The sequence below is a fragment of the Stegostoma tigrinum genome, chromosome 23 (genome assembly GCF_030684315.1).
Source record: "Stegostoma tigrinum isolate sSteTig4 chromosome 23, sSteTig4.hap1, whole genome shotgun sequence".
Taxonomy (NCBI): domain Eukaryota; kingdom Metazoa; phylum Chordata; class Chondrichthyes; order Orectolobiformes; family Stegostomatidae; genus Stegostoma; species Stegostoma tigrinum.
In genome coordinates this window covers 51,534,907-51,549,899 of record NC_081376.1, presented here as the reverse complement: position 1 = coordinate 51,549,899, position 14,993 = coordinate 51,534,907, and the positions used below count along the sequence as shown (strand labels likewise).

General features: G+C 44.2%; 1 protein-coding gene across 3 annotated transcripts in view; it reads right to left on the bottom strand.

Moving 5' to 3' along the window:
- The window catches only part of mpv17l (MPV17 mitochondrial membrane protein like), a 145,285-nt gene that overhangs the window by 95,524 nt on the left and 34,768 nt on the right, over window positions 1-14,993 (bottom strand). The window contains exon 1 of one of the 3 annotated variants that reach the window (XM_059654191.1): window positions 3,163-3,381. The exons of 1 other annotated variant lie outside the window; for it this stretch is intronic. In XM_059654191.1, the coding sequence (XP_059510174.1) occupies window positions 3,163-3,268 (106 nt within the window). In that variant the 5' untranslated portion in view covers window positions 3,269-3,381. Of the gene's footprint in view, window positions 1-3,162; window positions 3,382-14,993 lie in introns of those variants that run through there. One more of the 3 variants, XM_059654190.1, reaches the window with a different exon arrangement.

The window sequence follows — 14,993 nt, the reverse complement described above, 5'->3', positions numbered from 1 at the left end:
AGGTTGCACAATTTCATTTAAGTATTGAGAACATCTTGATGATGGACAGGGAGCTGGAAGTCATCACATCAAGGGAAGGTACAAATGTAAATAATCATGGCATTTAGTGAAAAAAACTTGGACAAGTTCTTACAATAACTTGCAGGGTTACATAGCAACAGCTGGAAGTGGCATAAGGCTGGGTTACTCATTATTGATCAGCTCAAATGACCTCCTTCACTGCCATTCACTTTCAACATTTCTACGTTTCTCTTTCAAATATCCAGAATAGCAAAATGTGCATTTTACATCATAATATTAAAAGGAACGGGATTTTTGCCTGAAATAAAACTATATTAAACATACAATGCCTGTTCGTGCATTTTCACATCTTGCTCCTTGCCTGGAATTTTTAATTTGATCCAGATTGATTGCATGAAAGAATTCATCATTACCAGAATCCTACAAGCCATTTCAAGAGAGCAAATGACAGAAATCATTCCCTCTCATTTATACATTTGATGGAAGTCAAAGATGTACAGAGAGGGACATATAAACAAAATCATGTTAGGCAATTTGGATTATAGCATAGGAGGAATGGTTAGTAAATTTGCAGATGACACCAAAATTGATGATGCAGAGAGCAGTGAAGAGGGTTACCTCAGAGTACAATGGGACCGTGATCAGATAGGCCAGTGAGGTGAGGAGTGGCAGATGGAGTTTAATTTAGATGTGAGGTGCTGCGTTTTGGAAAGGCAAATCAGGACAGGATTTATACACTTAATGGTAAGGTCCTATGGAGTGTTGTTGAACAAAGAGATCTTGGAGTGCAGGTTCACAGTTCCTTGAAAACAGAGTTGCAGGTAGACACAGCGGGGGGTGGTGGTGGAGAAGGCATTTGGTACGCTTGCCTTTATTGGTCAGTGTATTGAGTATAGGAGTTGAGGGGTCATGTTGCAGCTGTACAGGGCATTGGTTAGGCCACTACAGGAATACTGCGTACAATTCTGGTCTCTCTACAGGAAGAATGTTGTGAAACTTGAAAGGATGCAGAAAAGATTTACAAGGAAGTTGCCAGGGTTGGAGGGTTTGAGCTATAGGGAGAGGCTGAATAGGCTGGCGCTATTTTCCCTGGAGCGTCAGAGGCTGAGGCGTGACCTTATAGAGGTTTATAAAATTATGAGGGTCATGGTCAGGGTAAATAGACAAGGTCTTTTCCCCAGGGTGGGGGAGTCCGCAACTGGAGGGGCATAAGTTTGAGGTGAGAGGGGAAAGATTTAAAATGGACCTAAGGGGCAACTTTTCCATGCAGATTGGTACACATATGGATGAGCTGCCGAAAGAAATTGTGGAGGCTGGTACAATTACAACATTTAAAAGGAATCTGGATGGATATATGAATAGGAAGGATTTAGAGGGAAATTGGCCAATGCTGGCAAATGGGACGAGATCAGTTTAGGATATCTGCTACGTGTGGATGAGCTGGACCAACGGGGTCTGTTTCCATGCTGTGACTCTATGGTTAAATATAATGCATTCACAAGGCTTTATGTTCAGTTCTATCTGAAGGGGTTTTTGAGAAAGATAGAGGGGGATCTATTGCCCAATGACATCACTAGTTAAAATATCTCAGCAATATACAAAGCATACATACTTGTGAAAAATAAGTTTGCATTATGTTACATTTCATACAAAAAAATGCTCATTTGTGACATAGAGTTATCAATATTTCATAAAAACTGAAAGCACTGTGTTTGCTGTAAATCAGAAACAAAAACAGAAGTTGCTGGAAAAGCTCAGTGGGTCTGGCAGCATCTGTGGAGAGAAATCAGAGTTCACGGTTCAGGTGGAGTGATCTTTTCTCAGAACTCAGATGCTGCTAGATCTGCTGAGCTTTTCCAGCAATTTCTGTTTTTGTTATCAAATATTTCATTCTGCTATATTGCGATGATACCGTGTTTCAGAGCATGTAGAATCAATCGAGCTGGCCATTTTAAATGTGCAATATTTGGTGTGGAATAATTCATTGTTCTGCAAAATACAAGCTATTGAGAGACGGCACTGTCTTAAAGTAAAACTCTACTGCCGGTCTATCAAGAAGCTCAGTGCTCAACAACTGCACATCGTCCCTGAACAATAATTTGTTTCCTATGTGATGTCGGTATTGTGCCCGGCTTACACCAAGCCCTTCAGGGAAATGGAAGGGTGGCAGCATTTTATACGGCTAATAATTGTTGACTCAGGCATGTTGAGTCCCACTCAGTGCACGCTGCTGACCGTTTGAGCGTTTTACTATTTCATAAAGCGAAGAGCGTCCGGAAACGCATCTTTGTGTTCCCATCATTAGAATGTATGTGTGTGTGTGTAATTTCAGTTTTCCAACTTCCATGAATATATTTGGTTCCTTATGAGAACTCACAATAAATAATCCGGAACATTAACCCGCATTTTCCTCTCCCAGATGCTACAGCCGTGATATGTAATTCCGGCATTTTTTTTTGCTTTTGTTTTCTACTTCATTTTAATTGCAATAAACGTTGTGTTTTTATTCAGCTTCGAACAACTATATTAGGGGACAATCAAGCTTCGCACCTAAACCCATGGCCACTTGGATACTTCATGTGTCACAGCAGTCAGTAATTGTATTTTTTTAAATGTCATTAGAACTTGAAAGTGTTTGTCGAATGAGTAAAGAACTGCTCAAGGAATATTCATATTTCAAGTATTGAGCAGGTGTCTAAAAGCCCCCGTTTTGTTACTTAAATAATCAACTCAAATAAATACATTTAACTGCATTTTTTTACACTTGTGATAAAACAATTTTAAATCAGCACTTAATACTGTTTGTAATCCAAACGCTAACTGAGAGCAAATCCCCATCGCTGCTCATTCCCACGCTGTACTGTCGTGTATCTATTTTCCCCCCTCATTGTAACTCCCTACCGCGGCCAGGTCTGATCGGAACCTGCAATCAGACTGGGTGATGCCGCAGGATCAGGGCTATCCCTGGGACCCAGTCTACAGGCTGCAGTCAGCCATCCCAGCCTCACTGCCCCAGCTCTAAGTGTGTTAGAGCAGAGCTGCTGTCCTTTTACAATCAGTGCACAGAGAACAACGACGCTGGGAGTGAGAACGGCGGAGCCTTATCCCGGGCATCTGCCAGCTCAGGTCCCGGCTACTTGCCTTTGCTCACGGCTGCTCGACTCCACTCTGTCTCCTGCACCGCCCCATAGCTCCTCAGTGAGCGCCGGCTGTCCAGCGGAGCTGGCGCTGGGCTCTTCAGCTCCATGACTCGGTGATGTTCTACCTCTGTCTCTCTCTGTCCCTCACTGATCCCTTCCTGCTCCTTTCACTGGATCCATTGCTGGGATCCACCTCCCTGCTGATGTCAGCTCTGGTTAAATGCGCATGTACAGCCAGCACCCAAAAATCGAAAGAAAGGCGATCTCTCCAGGATTGACCGAGGAGCCTTCTTCAGGAATTGAAAACCTGAAGGAAAATCTCAGACAAGTTCAAATTTATTGGGTTTTTTTTGTTTGCAAATTTTTATTTTGTTACAAGAAAGAAACAACATTGCAAACGGGGAGAGAATAGGATTTGAGATAATGGGAACTGCAGATGCTGGAGAATTCCAAGATGATAAAATGTGAGAGATAATGGGAACTGCAGATGCTGGAGAATTCCAAGATAATAAAATGTGAGGCTGGATGAACACAGCAGGCCAAGCAGCATCTCAGGAGCACAAAAGCTGACGTTTCAGGCCTAGACCCTTCATCAGAGAGGGAGATGGGGAGAGGGAACTGGAATAAATAGGGAGAGAGGGGGAGGCGGACCGAAGATGGAGAGTAAAGAAGATAGGTGGAGAGAGTGTAGGTGGGGAGGTAGGGAGGGGATAGGTCAGTCCAGGGAAGACGGACAGGTCAAGGAGGTGGGATGAGGTTAGTAGGTAGATGGGGGTGCGGCTTGGGGTGGGAGGAAGGGATGGGTGAGAGGAAGAACCGGTTAGGGAGGCAGAGACAGGTTGGACTGGTTTTGGGATGCAGTGGGTGGGGGGGAAGAGCTGGGCTGGTTGTGTGGTGCAGTGGGGGGAGGGGACGAACTGGGCTGGTTTAGGGATGCTGTAGGGGAAGGGGAGATTTTGAAACTGGTGAAGTCCACATTGATACCATATGGCTGCAGGGTTCCCAGGCGGAGTATGAGTTGCTGTTCCTGCAACCTTCGGGTGGCATCATTGTGGCAGTGCAGGAGGCCCATGATGGACATGTCATCTAAAGAATGGGAGGGGGAGTGGAAATGGTTTGCGACTGGGAGGTGCAGTTGTTTCATCTAGATCAACTGCACCTCCCAGTCGCAAACCATTTCCACTCCCCCTCCCATTCTCTAGATGACATGTCCATCATGGGCCTCCTGCACTGCCACAATGATGCCACCCGAAGGTTGCAGGAACAGCAACTCATATTCCGCCTGGGAACCCTGCAGCCATATGGTATCAATGTGGACTCCACCAGTTTCAAAATCTCCCCTTCCCCTACAGCATCCCTAAACCAGCCCAGTTCGTCCCCTCCCCCCACTGCACCACACAATCAGCCCAGCTCTTCCCCCCAACCCACTGCATCCCAAAACCAGTCCAACCTGTCTCTGCCTCCCTAACCTGTTCTTCCTCTCACCCATCCCTTCCTCCCACCCCAAGCCGCATCCCCAGCTACCTACTAACCTCATCCCACCTCCTTGACCTGTCCGTCTTCCCTGGACTGACCTATCCCCTCCCTACTTCCCCACCTATACTCTCTCCACCTATCTTCTTTACTCTCCATCTTCGGTCCGCCTCCCCCTCCCTATTTATTCCAGTTCCCTCTCCCCATCCCCCTCTCTGATGAAGGTTCTAGGCCCGAAACGTCAGCTTTTGTGCTCCTGAGATGCTGCTTGGCCTGCTGTGTTCATCCAGCCTCACATTTTATCATCAGAGAATAGGATTTGACAGCCACACAATTGGGTGGAGACTTTTCGCTTTCCAGTGGCAGTCTAGGCTGGAGTATTGGGGACACCATGTGATGAAATCTCCAGGAATACGTTTAATCACATTTGGCAAATATTGAGAAACTGATTGACCATGAGCCTTTTTATTGGGATATTGTATTGTGTGAGGATGTTGCACCCTGTGTTGTGTTTTTGTCACAGAGCTGCATTTCACAGGTCATTAGCAGCACAGTGCAGGCATAGAGTCACAGAGATGTACAGCACATAACCAGAACCTTCGGTCCAACTCATCCATGCTGACCAGATATTCTAAATTAATCTACCCCTATTTGCCAGTATTTGGCCCATATCCCTCTAAACCCTTCCTATTTATGTACCCATCCAGATGCCTTTTAAATGTTGTAATTATACCAGCCTCTGCCATTTCTTCTGGCAGCTTGTTCTATATATGCTCCACCCTCTGCATGAAAAGGCCGCTCCCCTTAAATCCCTTTTAAATCTTTCCCCTCTCACCTTAAACCTATGCCCCTCTGGTTTTGGACTCCCCCACCCTGGGGAGAAGAGCATGTCTATTTATCCCGTCCATGTCCCTCATAATTTTATAAACCTCTATAAGGTCACCCCTCAGCCTCCAACGCTCCAGGGAAAATAGCCCCAGCCTATTCAGCGTCTCCCTATAGCTCAAACCCTCCAACCCTGGGATGAAGGGCCTAGGCCCGAAACGTCAGCTTTCGTGCTCCTGAGATGCTGCTTGGCCTGCTGTGTTCATCCAGCTCCACACTTTGTTATCTAACATCCTTGTAAATCTTTTCACAACCATTTCACGTGTAACAACATCTTTCCTACAGCAGGGAAGCAGAAGCTTGTGCTAAGAAGCATATTGGATAGTATTAGACGGTATGGTTTCTGGAATAATATCAATATTGTAACAAAAAGATAAGAGGCTGGTGTATTTTTGATTATCATGTAGTGTAATGTCCAGTACTGAGATGCAATAAACTGTTGCATCTTGTTATTAAGAAGCTAAGTCTTGAGATAGTTCTCCTCAATCAGTCTGCCTGCAACCCAAGCTCAGAGATGTACATATAAACCCACAAATTACATTGCTATGAAGTCCAAATTCTGCCAAACAGTGGAAACGTGGTTGTGGCAGCACTGGGTCCATTCATTAGCACAACTGCTGTATCATCAACCAATTCTCCATACCGGAATAAGGGAAATGCATCTGCGGGCCAAGCATTCACCATTACTTATTTACAAAAATACCAAAAACTGGCGGTAAGACCGAAAGATGTAGGAGTGGAAGTAAACCTCTTGGCCCATTGAGCCTGCTCCACCGTTTAATCAGATCATGACTGATCTGCTAATCTTCAACAGCACTCTCTTGGCTTTTCCCCATAACCCTTGTCCCGAAATGGATTAAAATTCTACTGTCTCGGTCTTGAATGTACTTAATGACCCAGCCTCTGCAGCTAGGAATTCCTCATATTTCCCACCCTCTGAGAGAAGAAATTCCTCTTCATCTCTGTCTTAAGTGGGTGACTGCTTACTCTGAGATGATCCTTCTGGATCTAGACTTACCCACAAGGGAAGACAACCTGTCTACATCTGCCCAGTCAACTCCTCCAGGAATCTTCTATATTTCCGTCAAGTATCCTCTCTCCTAAGTGCCACTGAGTGCAGATCCAAACTACTCAACATCTCCTCATAAGGAAACTCCACCATACTTGGAATTAACCTACTGAATTTTTTCTGGAATACCTCCAATGTCAGTGCATCTTTCCTTAAATCAGAGCACCCTAACTGTTCTCGGCTATGGCCTCACTAGTACCTTGTGTCGTTTTAGCAAGATCTCCATAAGTGGTCTTCAGTACATTCCAGTTTTCCACTCATGACATGAATTTATCCCACCGGAGTACTTTGACTGACCGAATGAACATTCACTTCTCATTACTTCCTATAATTAATCACTGCATCTGCCAAAGTAGTTAAAAACCTCGAACATCGAATACTGAGCCTTTCCCAGCAGACACTCCCTCCCAGTTTGTGTTTGAAAGATACTTAACACTGAGTCATTCTCAGGACATTCATTTAGACAACGTTCTTCATTTCCCCTTGGTGGTTTTCATTTCTGAAAGAATCAAAGTCAACATGCTACACCAGACCCCCCAAAAAATGTAATTTTAATCACACAGTTGCTTAGAGCCATGGAGTCCTTCAGCACAGGAAACAGGCCCTTCGGCCCAAACTGGTCCATGCCGTCCAAAATGTCCATCCACGCTAACTTAGTCCTCAGTGTCAAGATAGCAGATGTGAAGCTGGCTGGAGAATATTTGAATATTTAAGCCTAGAGGAATCAAAAGTGTGGTTGGGAATTTCAGCAACAGGCAGGTAATATTACAGAGGTGGAAGCCTTCATAATAGGAGAGGTAATGCCTAGTGGTATTATCACTGGACTGTTAATCCTGAGACCCAGGTAATGTTCTGGGGACCTGGGTTCGAATCCTGCCACAGCAGATTTTAATTCAATAAAGTATCTGGGATTAAGAATCTAATGATATCCATGAATCCATTATCGATTGCTGGAAAAACCCATCTGCTTCACTATTGCCCTTTAGGGAAGGAATCTGCCATTCTTACCTGGTCTGGCCTACATACTCCAGATGCCCTCATCCCATGAATGAATAAAAAAAGTCAACAAGTTCTGGGAATAGCAGCTCATCTTCAGATCAGATATAACTCCAAGGCTCCAAGGGGGTCTGGTTCAATCTGAAAGAGAGTTGCCAGGTAGAGGGAAGGCGTAGATGAATTAAGAACAGGGATTGTGTTTAATTGAAAGAAATTCTAGTACCTCTGGGGTGGTTTAAAGGGGATTTGAAGACAAGTTTTTCAACCAGAAGGTGGTGGGTCTCAGGAACGCACTGCCTGGGAGGGTAGTCCAGACAGGAAACCTCACAACCTTTATAAAGGATTGGCATGAGCACTTGCAAAATCATAACATATGAGCCTAGTGTGGGAAAGTGGGACTAGTGGAGATTTAGATTATTTTTTGTCGATGAGACTCAAAGGGCGTCTTCTGTACTGTTTGATTTTATGATAGCTGTTGGAAAATACAAAAGCAGTGGAAAAGGGAAAAGCAGCAGGAGGTAATATCCCACTGACCTCGATAATACATGGTGAGGAGGTGCCAGTAATGGACTGGGGTGGACACGGTCAGAAATCACTCAACACCATGTAATAGTCCAACAGGTTTATTTGAAAACACAAGCTTTTTGAGTCTTACTCCTTCTTCAGGTGTTAGTGAGACAGGTAGTATCAGACACAGAATTTGTAATTAAAAGACAAAAGGGTCACAAACTTAAGGTGCTGTTCAATCTTTAATTAGTTAGAAGGTTTTAATTGATTAATTGTAAATCCCCAAATTCCTTTGAAGTCATATCCTGAAAGAACTAGAGGTTTTAACATTGTAAAGAAGAGGTGACATTTTAGATCAGACAATGCATGTGTGAGCCCTTGTTTAGAATCTGTTTGTGTTTTGGTTTGGAGTCAGACTTGGTTTTCTTTCTAAAGTAAGAATTTATAAAACGCCACATTGACTGACTGTCTCTAAATCGTGTGCTTTTTGAACAAAATAGAATGTATCTGCAAATACAGATTCATGCCATAGATTTGAGTGTGTGTGTGTGTGTGTGTGTGTGTGTGTGTGTGTGTGTGTGTGTGTGTGTGTGTGTGTGTGTGTGTGTGTGTGTGTGTGTGTGTGAAGAGAGAAGAGTATGTGTGTGGTACAGAGAGTCACTGAGCAGAGGCTGATAGCCAAGATCACTACCTAAGAGGATGGTCTCAACCAGGATCATGGGTTCATGTCGCACTACAGGTGACCCCACCACACGATACGCTCTTACATACATGCACACATATTCACGCACTCATGCAAACACACACACTCTCACACAGATCCTCTTTCAGACACACTGTCTCTCAAACACACACACACTCTCTCTCTGTCTCCACACACACGTGCAGACACTCTCTGTCTCCCCCTTACACACACCAACACACACACACACAGTTCTCTTCCCCCCCCACACACACACATATACTCAATCTCCCTCATACACACAGACACACACACACAAACACGTGAATCTGTGGGGTGAATTTGTGTTTGCAGATACATTCTTTTTGTTCAAAAAGCACACAATTTATAGACAGTCAGTCAATGTGGCGTTTTATAAATTCCTACTTTAGAAATAAAACCAGTCCGATTCCAAACTAAAACACAAACAGATTCCAAACAAGGCATCATACCTAAAATACATTGCCTGACCTAAATTGTCACCTCTCCTTTACACTGTTAAAACCTTTCATTCTCTCATGACAGTGACTTCAAAGGAATTTAGGGATTTCTATATACATATTAATCAATTAAAACCTTCAAACTGATTAAAGATTTAACAGCATCTTCGGTTTGTTTGACACATCCTCATCAGTGGTGTGACCGTTTGATCTTTTACTTATAAATTCTGTGTCTGATACTACCTCTCTCCAACACTTGAAGGAGGAGTAAGACTCTATAAGAGATAACGAGGAGAAGAAATACTAAATAAAAACCAAAAGAACTGCGGATGCTGTAAATCAGGAACAAAAACAAAGTTGCTGGAAAAGATCAGCAGGTCTGGCAGCATCTGTGAAGGAAAAGACAGTTAACGTTTCTGGTCCGATTCTGAGGAAGGACCCGGAGTGTTAACTCTGTTTCCTCTTTCACAGATGCTTCTGAGCTTTTTCAGCAACTTTGTTTTTGTAACGAGAAGTAGAGCTGGATGAACGCAGCAGGCCAGGCAGCATCAGAGGAATAGGAAAGCTGATGCTTCGGGTCTGGACCCTTCTTCAGAAATGTGTTTTCAAACAAACCAGTTGGACTATAACCTGATGTCGTGTGATTTCTAACCTGGATAATGCAGGGAGGGTACTAGAGGAGGTCAGTGTGGTCATTGAATTAAAGGCAGCGGAGAGTTTAAAGACAGGATAAGGACAACATGAGCCACCAGGTCTGTGGAGCCATGCACCCTGTCTTCCATCTGACTCTTCAGTCATGACAGCATCCATGACATCAATGAAGCCACTTACATTAGGACATACTCTAGTAATGGGGAGTCTATCATCAGCAACATGGGGCCAGGAAGGAGAGTCGGAAGGTCAGCAGTTTAATGGGAATAAAGCCAAAAGAGCATGAAGTGGGTCTCGTGAACAGGACAAGTTCAACAAGGTTCAGTAATGAATATAAGGGAGAAGGTAGAGATAGTGATGGCATCCGGGTTTGGGCAGTGGGAGCTGAGGGAGAGTTTGGCTGACAGACATAGGGATGTCAGAAAAACTACCAAGAAGGCCAACCAAATGGCTTTAATCTTCATGAAAGAATTCCTTGCACTTGTTGGAGGGGACAGTGAATGGGGCAAAGGAGAGAATTTAAGGAGACACTTTTCGTTTGAGAAAGAATTTGCAGATTTCTTGTATCTTGTACTCTTTGTATCTCAATGATCTGCGATGGCAGAGGAAAGCAAGGGGCTGATATAGTTTAAATAGCTGTGGCAATGAACACTGGCCTGGCTGTACACTATCAGACAAATGCAGAGTGCGTGTATTTATTCATTGAAAAGGGCATTATATATATACATATAATATATATATACACACACAACATGTGACTGAAAACACAGCACATTTCAGGATCATTCAGAAAACGTAGGGTGCTATAGAATTCTTTATTCCCATTCCTGGGCATTCCCTACCAATTATAACCCTCCAAAGACCAGGACTGATTAACCCTCAGCAGGTACAGCATGTTTTCTGAGCTAATCTAATCCCTAATACATGTCTGATTTCCAGTCAGTACTGTCATATTTGAAGCTCTGAATGATCAATACCGAATGCATATCTTGAGGCAGTGACCATTCCATTACATAAAATATTTGTCACAAAATGGACCATATATTATAAAACAATACATTTAACAGACTAATACCCATATTATTATAATCCCAACTGTTGTTTCTATTGGACATGTCAGGTTCCAGAATGAAAGCTAGCTCACAGAGAACAAGGTGTAGAGCTGGATGAACACAGCAGGCCAAGCAGCATCTTAGGAGCAGGAAAGCTGACGTTTTGAGCCTAGACCCTTCATCAGAAAAAGGGGAGGGGGTGAGGGTTCTGAAATAAATAGGGAGAAAGGGGGAGGCGGATCGAAGATGGATAGAGGAGAAGATAGGTGGAGAGGAGACAGACATGTAAAAGAGGTGGGGATGGAGCCAATAGTGGTGAGTGTAGGTGGGGAGTTAGGGAGGGGATAGGTCAGTCCAGGGAGGACAGACAGGTCAAGGGGGTGGGATGAGGTTAGTAGGTAGGAAATAGGGGCATGGCTTGGGGTGGGTGGAGGAGATAGGTGAGAGGAAGAACAGGTTAGGGAGGCGGAGATGAGCTGGGCTGGTTTTGGGATGCAGTGGGGGGAGGGAAGATTTTGAAGCTTGTGAAATCCACATTGATACCATTGGGCTGCAGGGTTCCCAAGCGGAATATGAGTTGCTGTTCCTGCAACCTACAGGTGGCATCATTGTGGCACTGCAGGAGGCCCAGGATGGACATGTCATCCGAGGCTTGGGAGGGGGAGTGGAAATGGTTTGCGACTGGGAGGTGCAGTTGTTTGTTGCGAACCGAGCGGAGGTGTTCTACAAAGCGGTCCCCAAGCCTCCGCTTGGTTTCCCCAATGTAGAAGAGGCCTCAACGGGTACAGTGGATGCAGTATATGACATTGGCAGATGTGCAGGTGAACATCTGCTTGATGTGGAAAGTCTTCTTGGGGCCTGGGATGGGGGCAAGTGTAGCACTTCCTGCGGTCCAGCTCAATACTTTGTTGTCTCGGATTCTCCAGCATCTGCAGTTCCTATTATCTTTGATAAAACACAGTTTGTTTTTCTTTAATTTAATGTGGCAGGCGTTCACTGAAACATAAACATGTAAGGCTACAGATTTGGTTTTAACAATAAAACTGAAGTTTAATACACAAAAACAAATAATAATAAAATAAGCCAAACCAGCTTGGGCAGCATGGTGCCTCAGTGGTTAGCACCGTTGCTTCACAAGTCTAGGGGTCAGGGTTCGATTCTAGCCTTGGGGACTATCTGTGTGGAGTTTGCACATTCTCCCTGAGTCTGTGCAGGTTTCCTCCGGGTGCTCCAGTTTCCTCCCACTGTCCAAAACTGTGCAGGCTAGGTGGGTTAGCCCTCGGCAGCCCTCTCCACCTATCTTCTCCTCTATCCATCTTCGATCCACCTCCCCCTCTCTCCCTATTTATTTCAGAACCCTCACCCCCTCCCCTTTTTCCGGGAAATACAGGGATCATGGGGTGGGTCTGAGTGGGATGCTCACCAGAGGGTTGGAGTGGATTTGATGGGCTGAATGGCTTACTTCCACACTATAGGGCTTCTGTGATTCTAAACGTAACAGTTTGAAAGATTTCAAAACACTTGGTGAAACAAAATTCCACCCACTCACTAATGCCATCACTATAGAGTTGCTCAAAATTTAGACGTATTTACCTTCACAATCCAATCTGAAAGTTTGACTCAACTACTTCGCAGTTCCTGTCCTGCAAACTGCAAAGTCCTTTCTTCCTGGAACATTCATAAAACTGAGAGTTTAGACTTTGTTTGGATGATGTGTCCCCTAGTTGAATAGCTGCCAGTATATAGGAGCTGTGCCACATGAACATGAGGTTTTCAGCAATTGTAGGTCTTTATTTATTCACAGGATGAGGGCATTGCTGGCTAGGCAGCATTTATCGTCCATCCCAGAGGGCAGTTCAGAGTCAATCACATTGCTGTGGGTCTGGAGTCACATGTAGGCCAGACCAGGTGAGCACAGCAGATTTCTTTGCCTAAAGGGCATTAGTGAACCAGATGCATTTTTCCTGGCAATCGACAATGGTCATCATTAGATTCTTAATTCCAGATATTTTATTGAATTCAAATTCCACCATCTGCTGTGGTGGGATTCGAACTTGTGTGCCCATAACATTACCTGGGTCTCAGGATTAACAGTCCAGCGATAATACCACTAGGCCATCAGAACAGAGAGGGTTCTGGGTTCTGAGAAAGGGTCACCAGACCTGAAACGTTAACTCTGTTTTCTCCTTCACAGATGCTGCCAGACCTGCTGAACTTTTCCAGCAACTTTGTTCTCGTTCCTGATTTACGGCATCCGTCGTGCTTTCGGTTTCCCTTCACAGAAATACTGGACATTCCACTTAATCAAAATACATTTACACCGACTCTAAACTATCCGGAAGCCAATTCACCACAAAGGGGACAACAGAAACACAATAGATAAGACAGATTTGAGAGGTGATAATGGGGCACACAGTCTGTATCACTGCTAGCCCTGATCTGGGGGATAGATCGAGTGATCCCCACAGTTATCTCCAGAAGAGGGATCCCACCCAGCTAGTCTCCCTGAGAACTATCTCCCTGCAACCTCCAAACATAGGTCTGTTCTGTATCAGGGGAACCAACGTCAACTGACCACGACCAGCCGATCTGACAAATGACGATCTCCAAACACCACTGACATGAGTGACCAGGCCTCAGACACATCCTGAGGTGAAAACTGGCTCTTAAAACCACGACAGAATCAGAAAACCTAAGTTCTCAAACCAGACCGAAGGCCTACACTGTCTGAAGTCTTCAGCGAAACACCGTCTACAGCAAGTGGGAACGACAAGCTATATTTCAAAATCGTATTTATCTCCAGTGGTGAGCCTATTTCCTCGAGACCCAAAGTATCTAACCTAGCTAGCAGGGAGGGGAAGATGGGTTGGTGACAGTTCAGGGCACCCCAAGCTCAGGAAGTCTGATTAAAGTGCCTGTGTTTGAAACCACTGCCTAGTTCCTAATAGTAATTAGCCTGTGTTAAGTAAATAACTGACAGTGTGAGTTTCACTGTTTTCGATTTGCCTTTTTATATCTTGCATTTTATTCACCTTTGTGCTATTCCCCTGTTTATTACTTTTGCCTTTTTATTTCTTGTGATATGCTCACATTTGCATTTAATAAACACAGAGATTATTTGCCCTCAAACACATGTCTACTACCTTCTTCACTTCACATTCTTAAATTAAGTCCAGTGTCAGAACCAGGGATCTGGGATTGATTTGAACCATCTAAAATTCAGCAGATTGCTAATTGCAAACCAGAATCCCTACGCTGTAAATTGGGGAAATATTTCTGGATCTTCTCTTGGCTGAAGAGAGACAAGTTGGAGTTGAGATAATGGGAACTGCAGATGCTGGAGAATCCGAGATAATAAAGTGTGGAGCTGGATGAACACAGCAGGCCAAGCAGCATCTTAGGAGCACAAAAGCTGACGTTTTGGGCCTAGACCCTTCATCAGAAAGCCTGGTTTTTGTGGTCCTAAGATGCTGCTTGGCTTGCTGTGTTCATCCAGCTCCACACTTTAATATCTCAAGTTGGAGTTGATACAGATCTTATTGAATAGTGAACAGGCTTGAAGGGCAGAATGGCCTCCTCCTGTTCCTATCTCATCAACAATATGATGATGAATGGTTCAAAGCATTTTCATGAATTTGAGCTTCAGGACTTAACGTTCGAAATGACAAGTAACAACAGTCACTGGTGGGAATTCCGATCGGCTTAATTCAAACCTGGATTCAATTGTCAACTGAAATAACAAGGTACAGAGCTGGATGAACACAGCAGGCCAAACAGCATCAGAGGAGCAGGAAGGCTGACGTTTCGGGCCAAGACCCTTCTTCAGAAAAATTGTCAACAATTTGGCATTCTGCAGGGTTATAACTCCTATGAGAAAGTGGTCTCTTCACTCACAGATAACTACTGACACACTGAAGAATTGTGGTTATTCTACCCTGTTAGGATGAACACGACACATTTCACTGAAGGTCAAGATTATTTTCTTTCATTCTAACAAGAACATGAAAAGGAAATGAAATTGTAGTTTCTCAACCACAT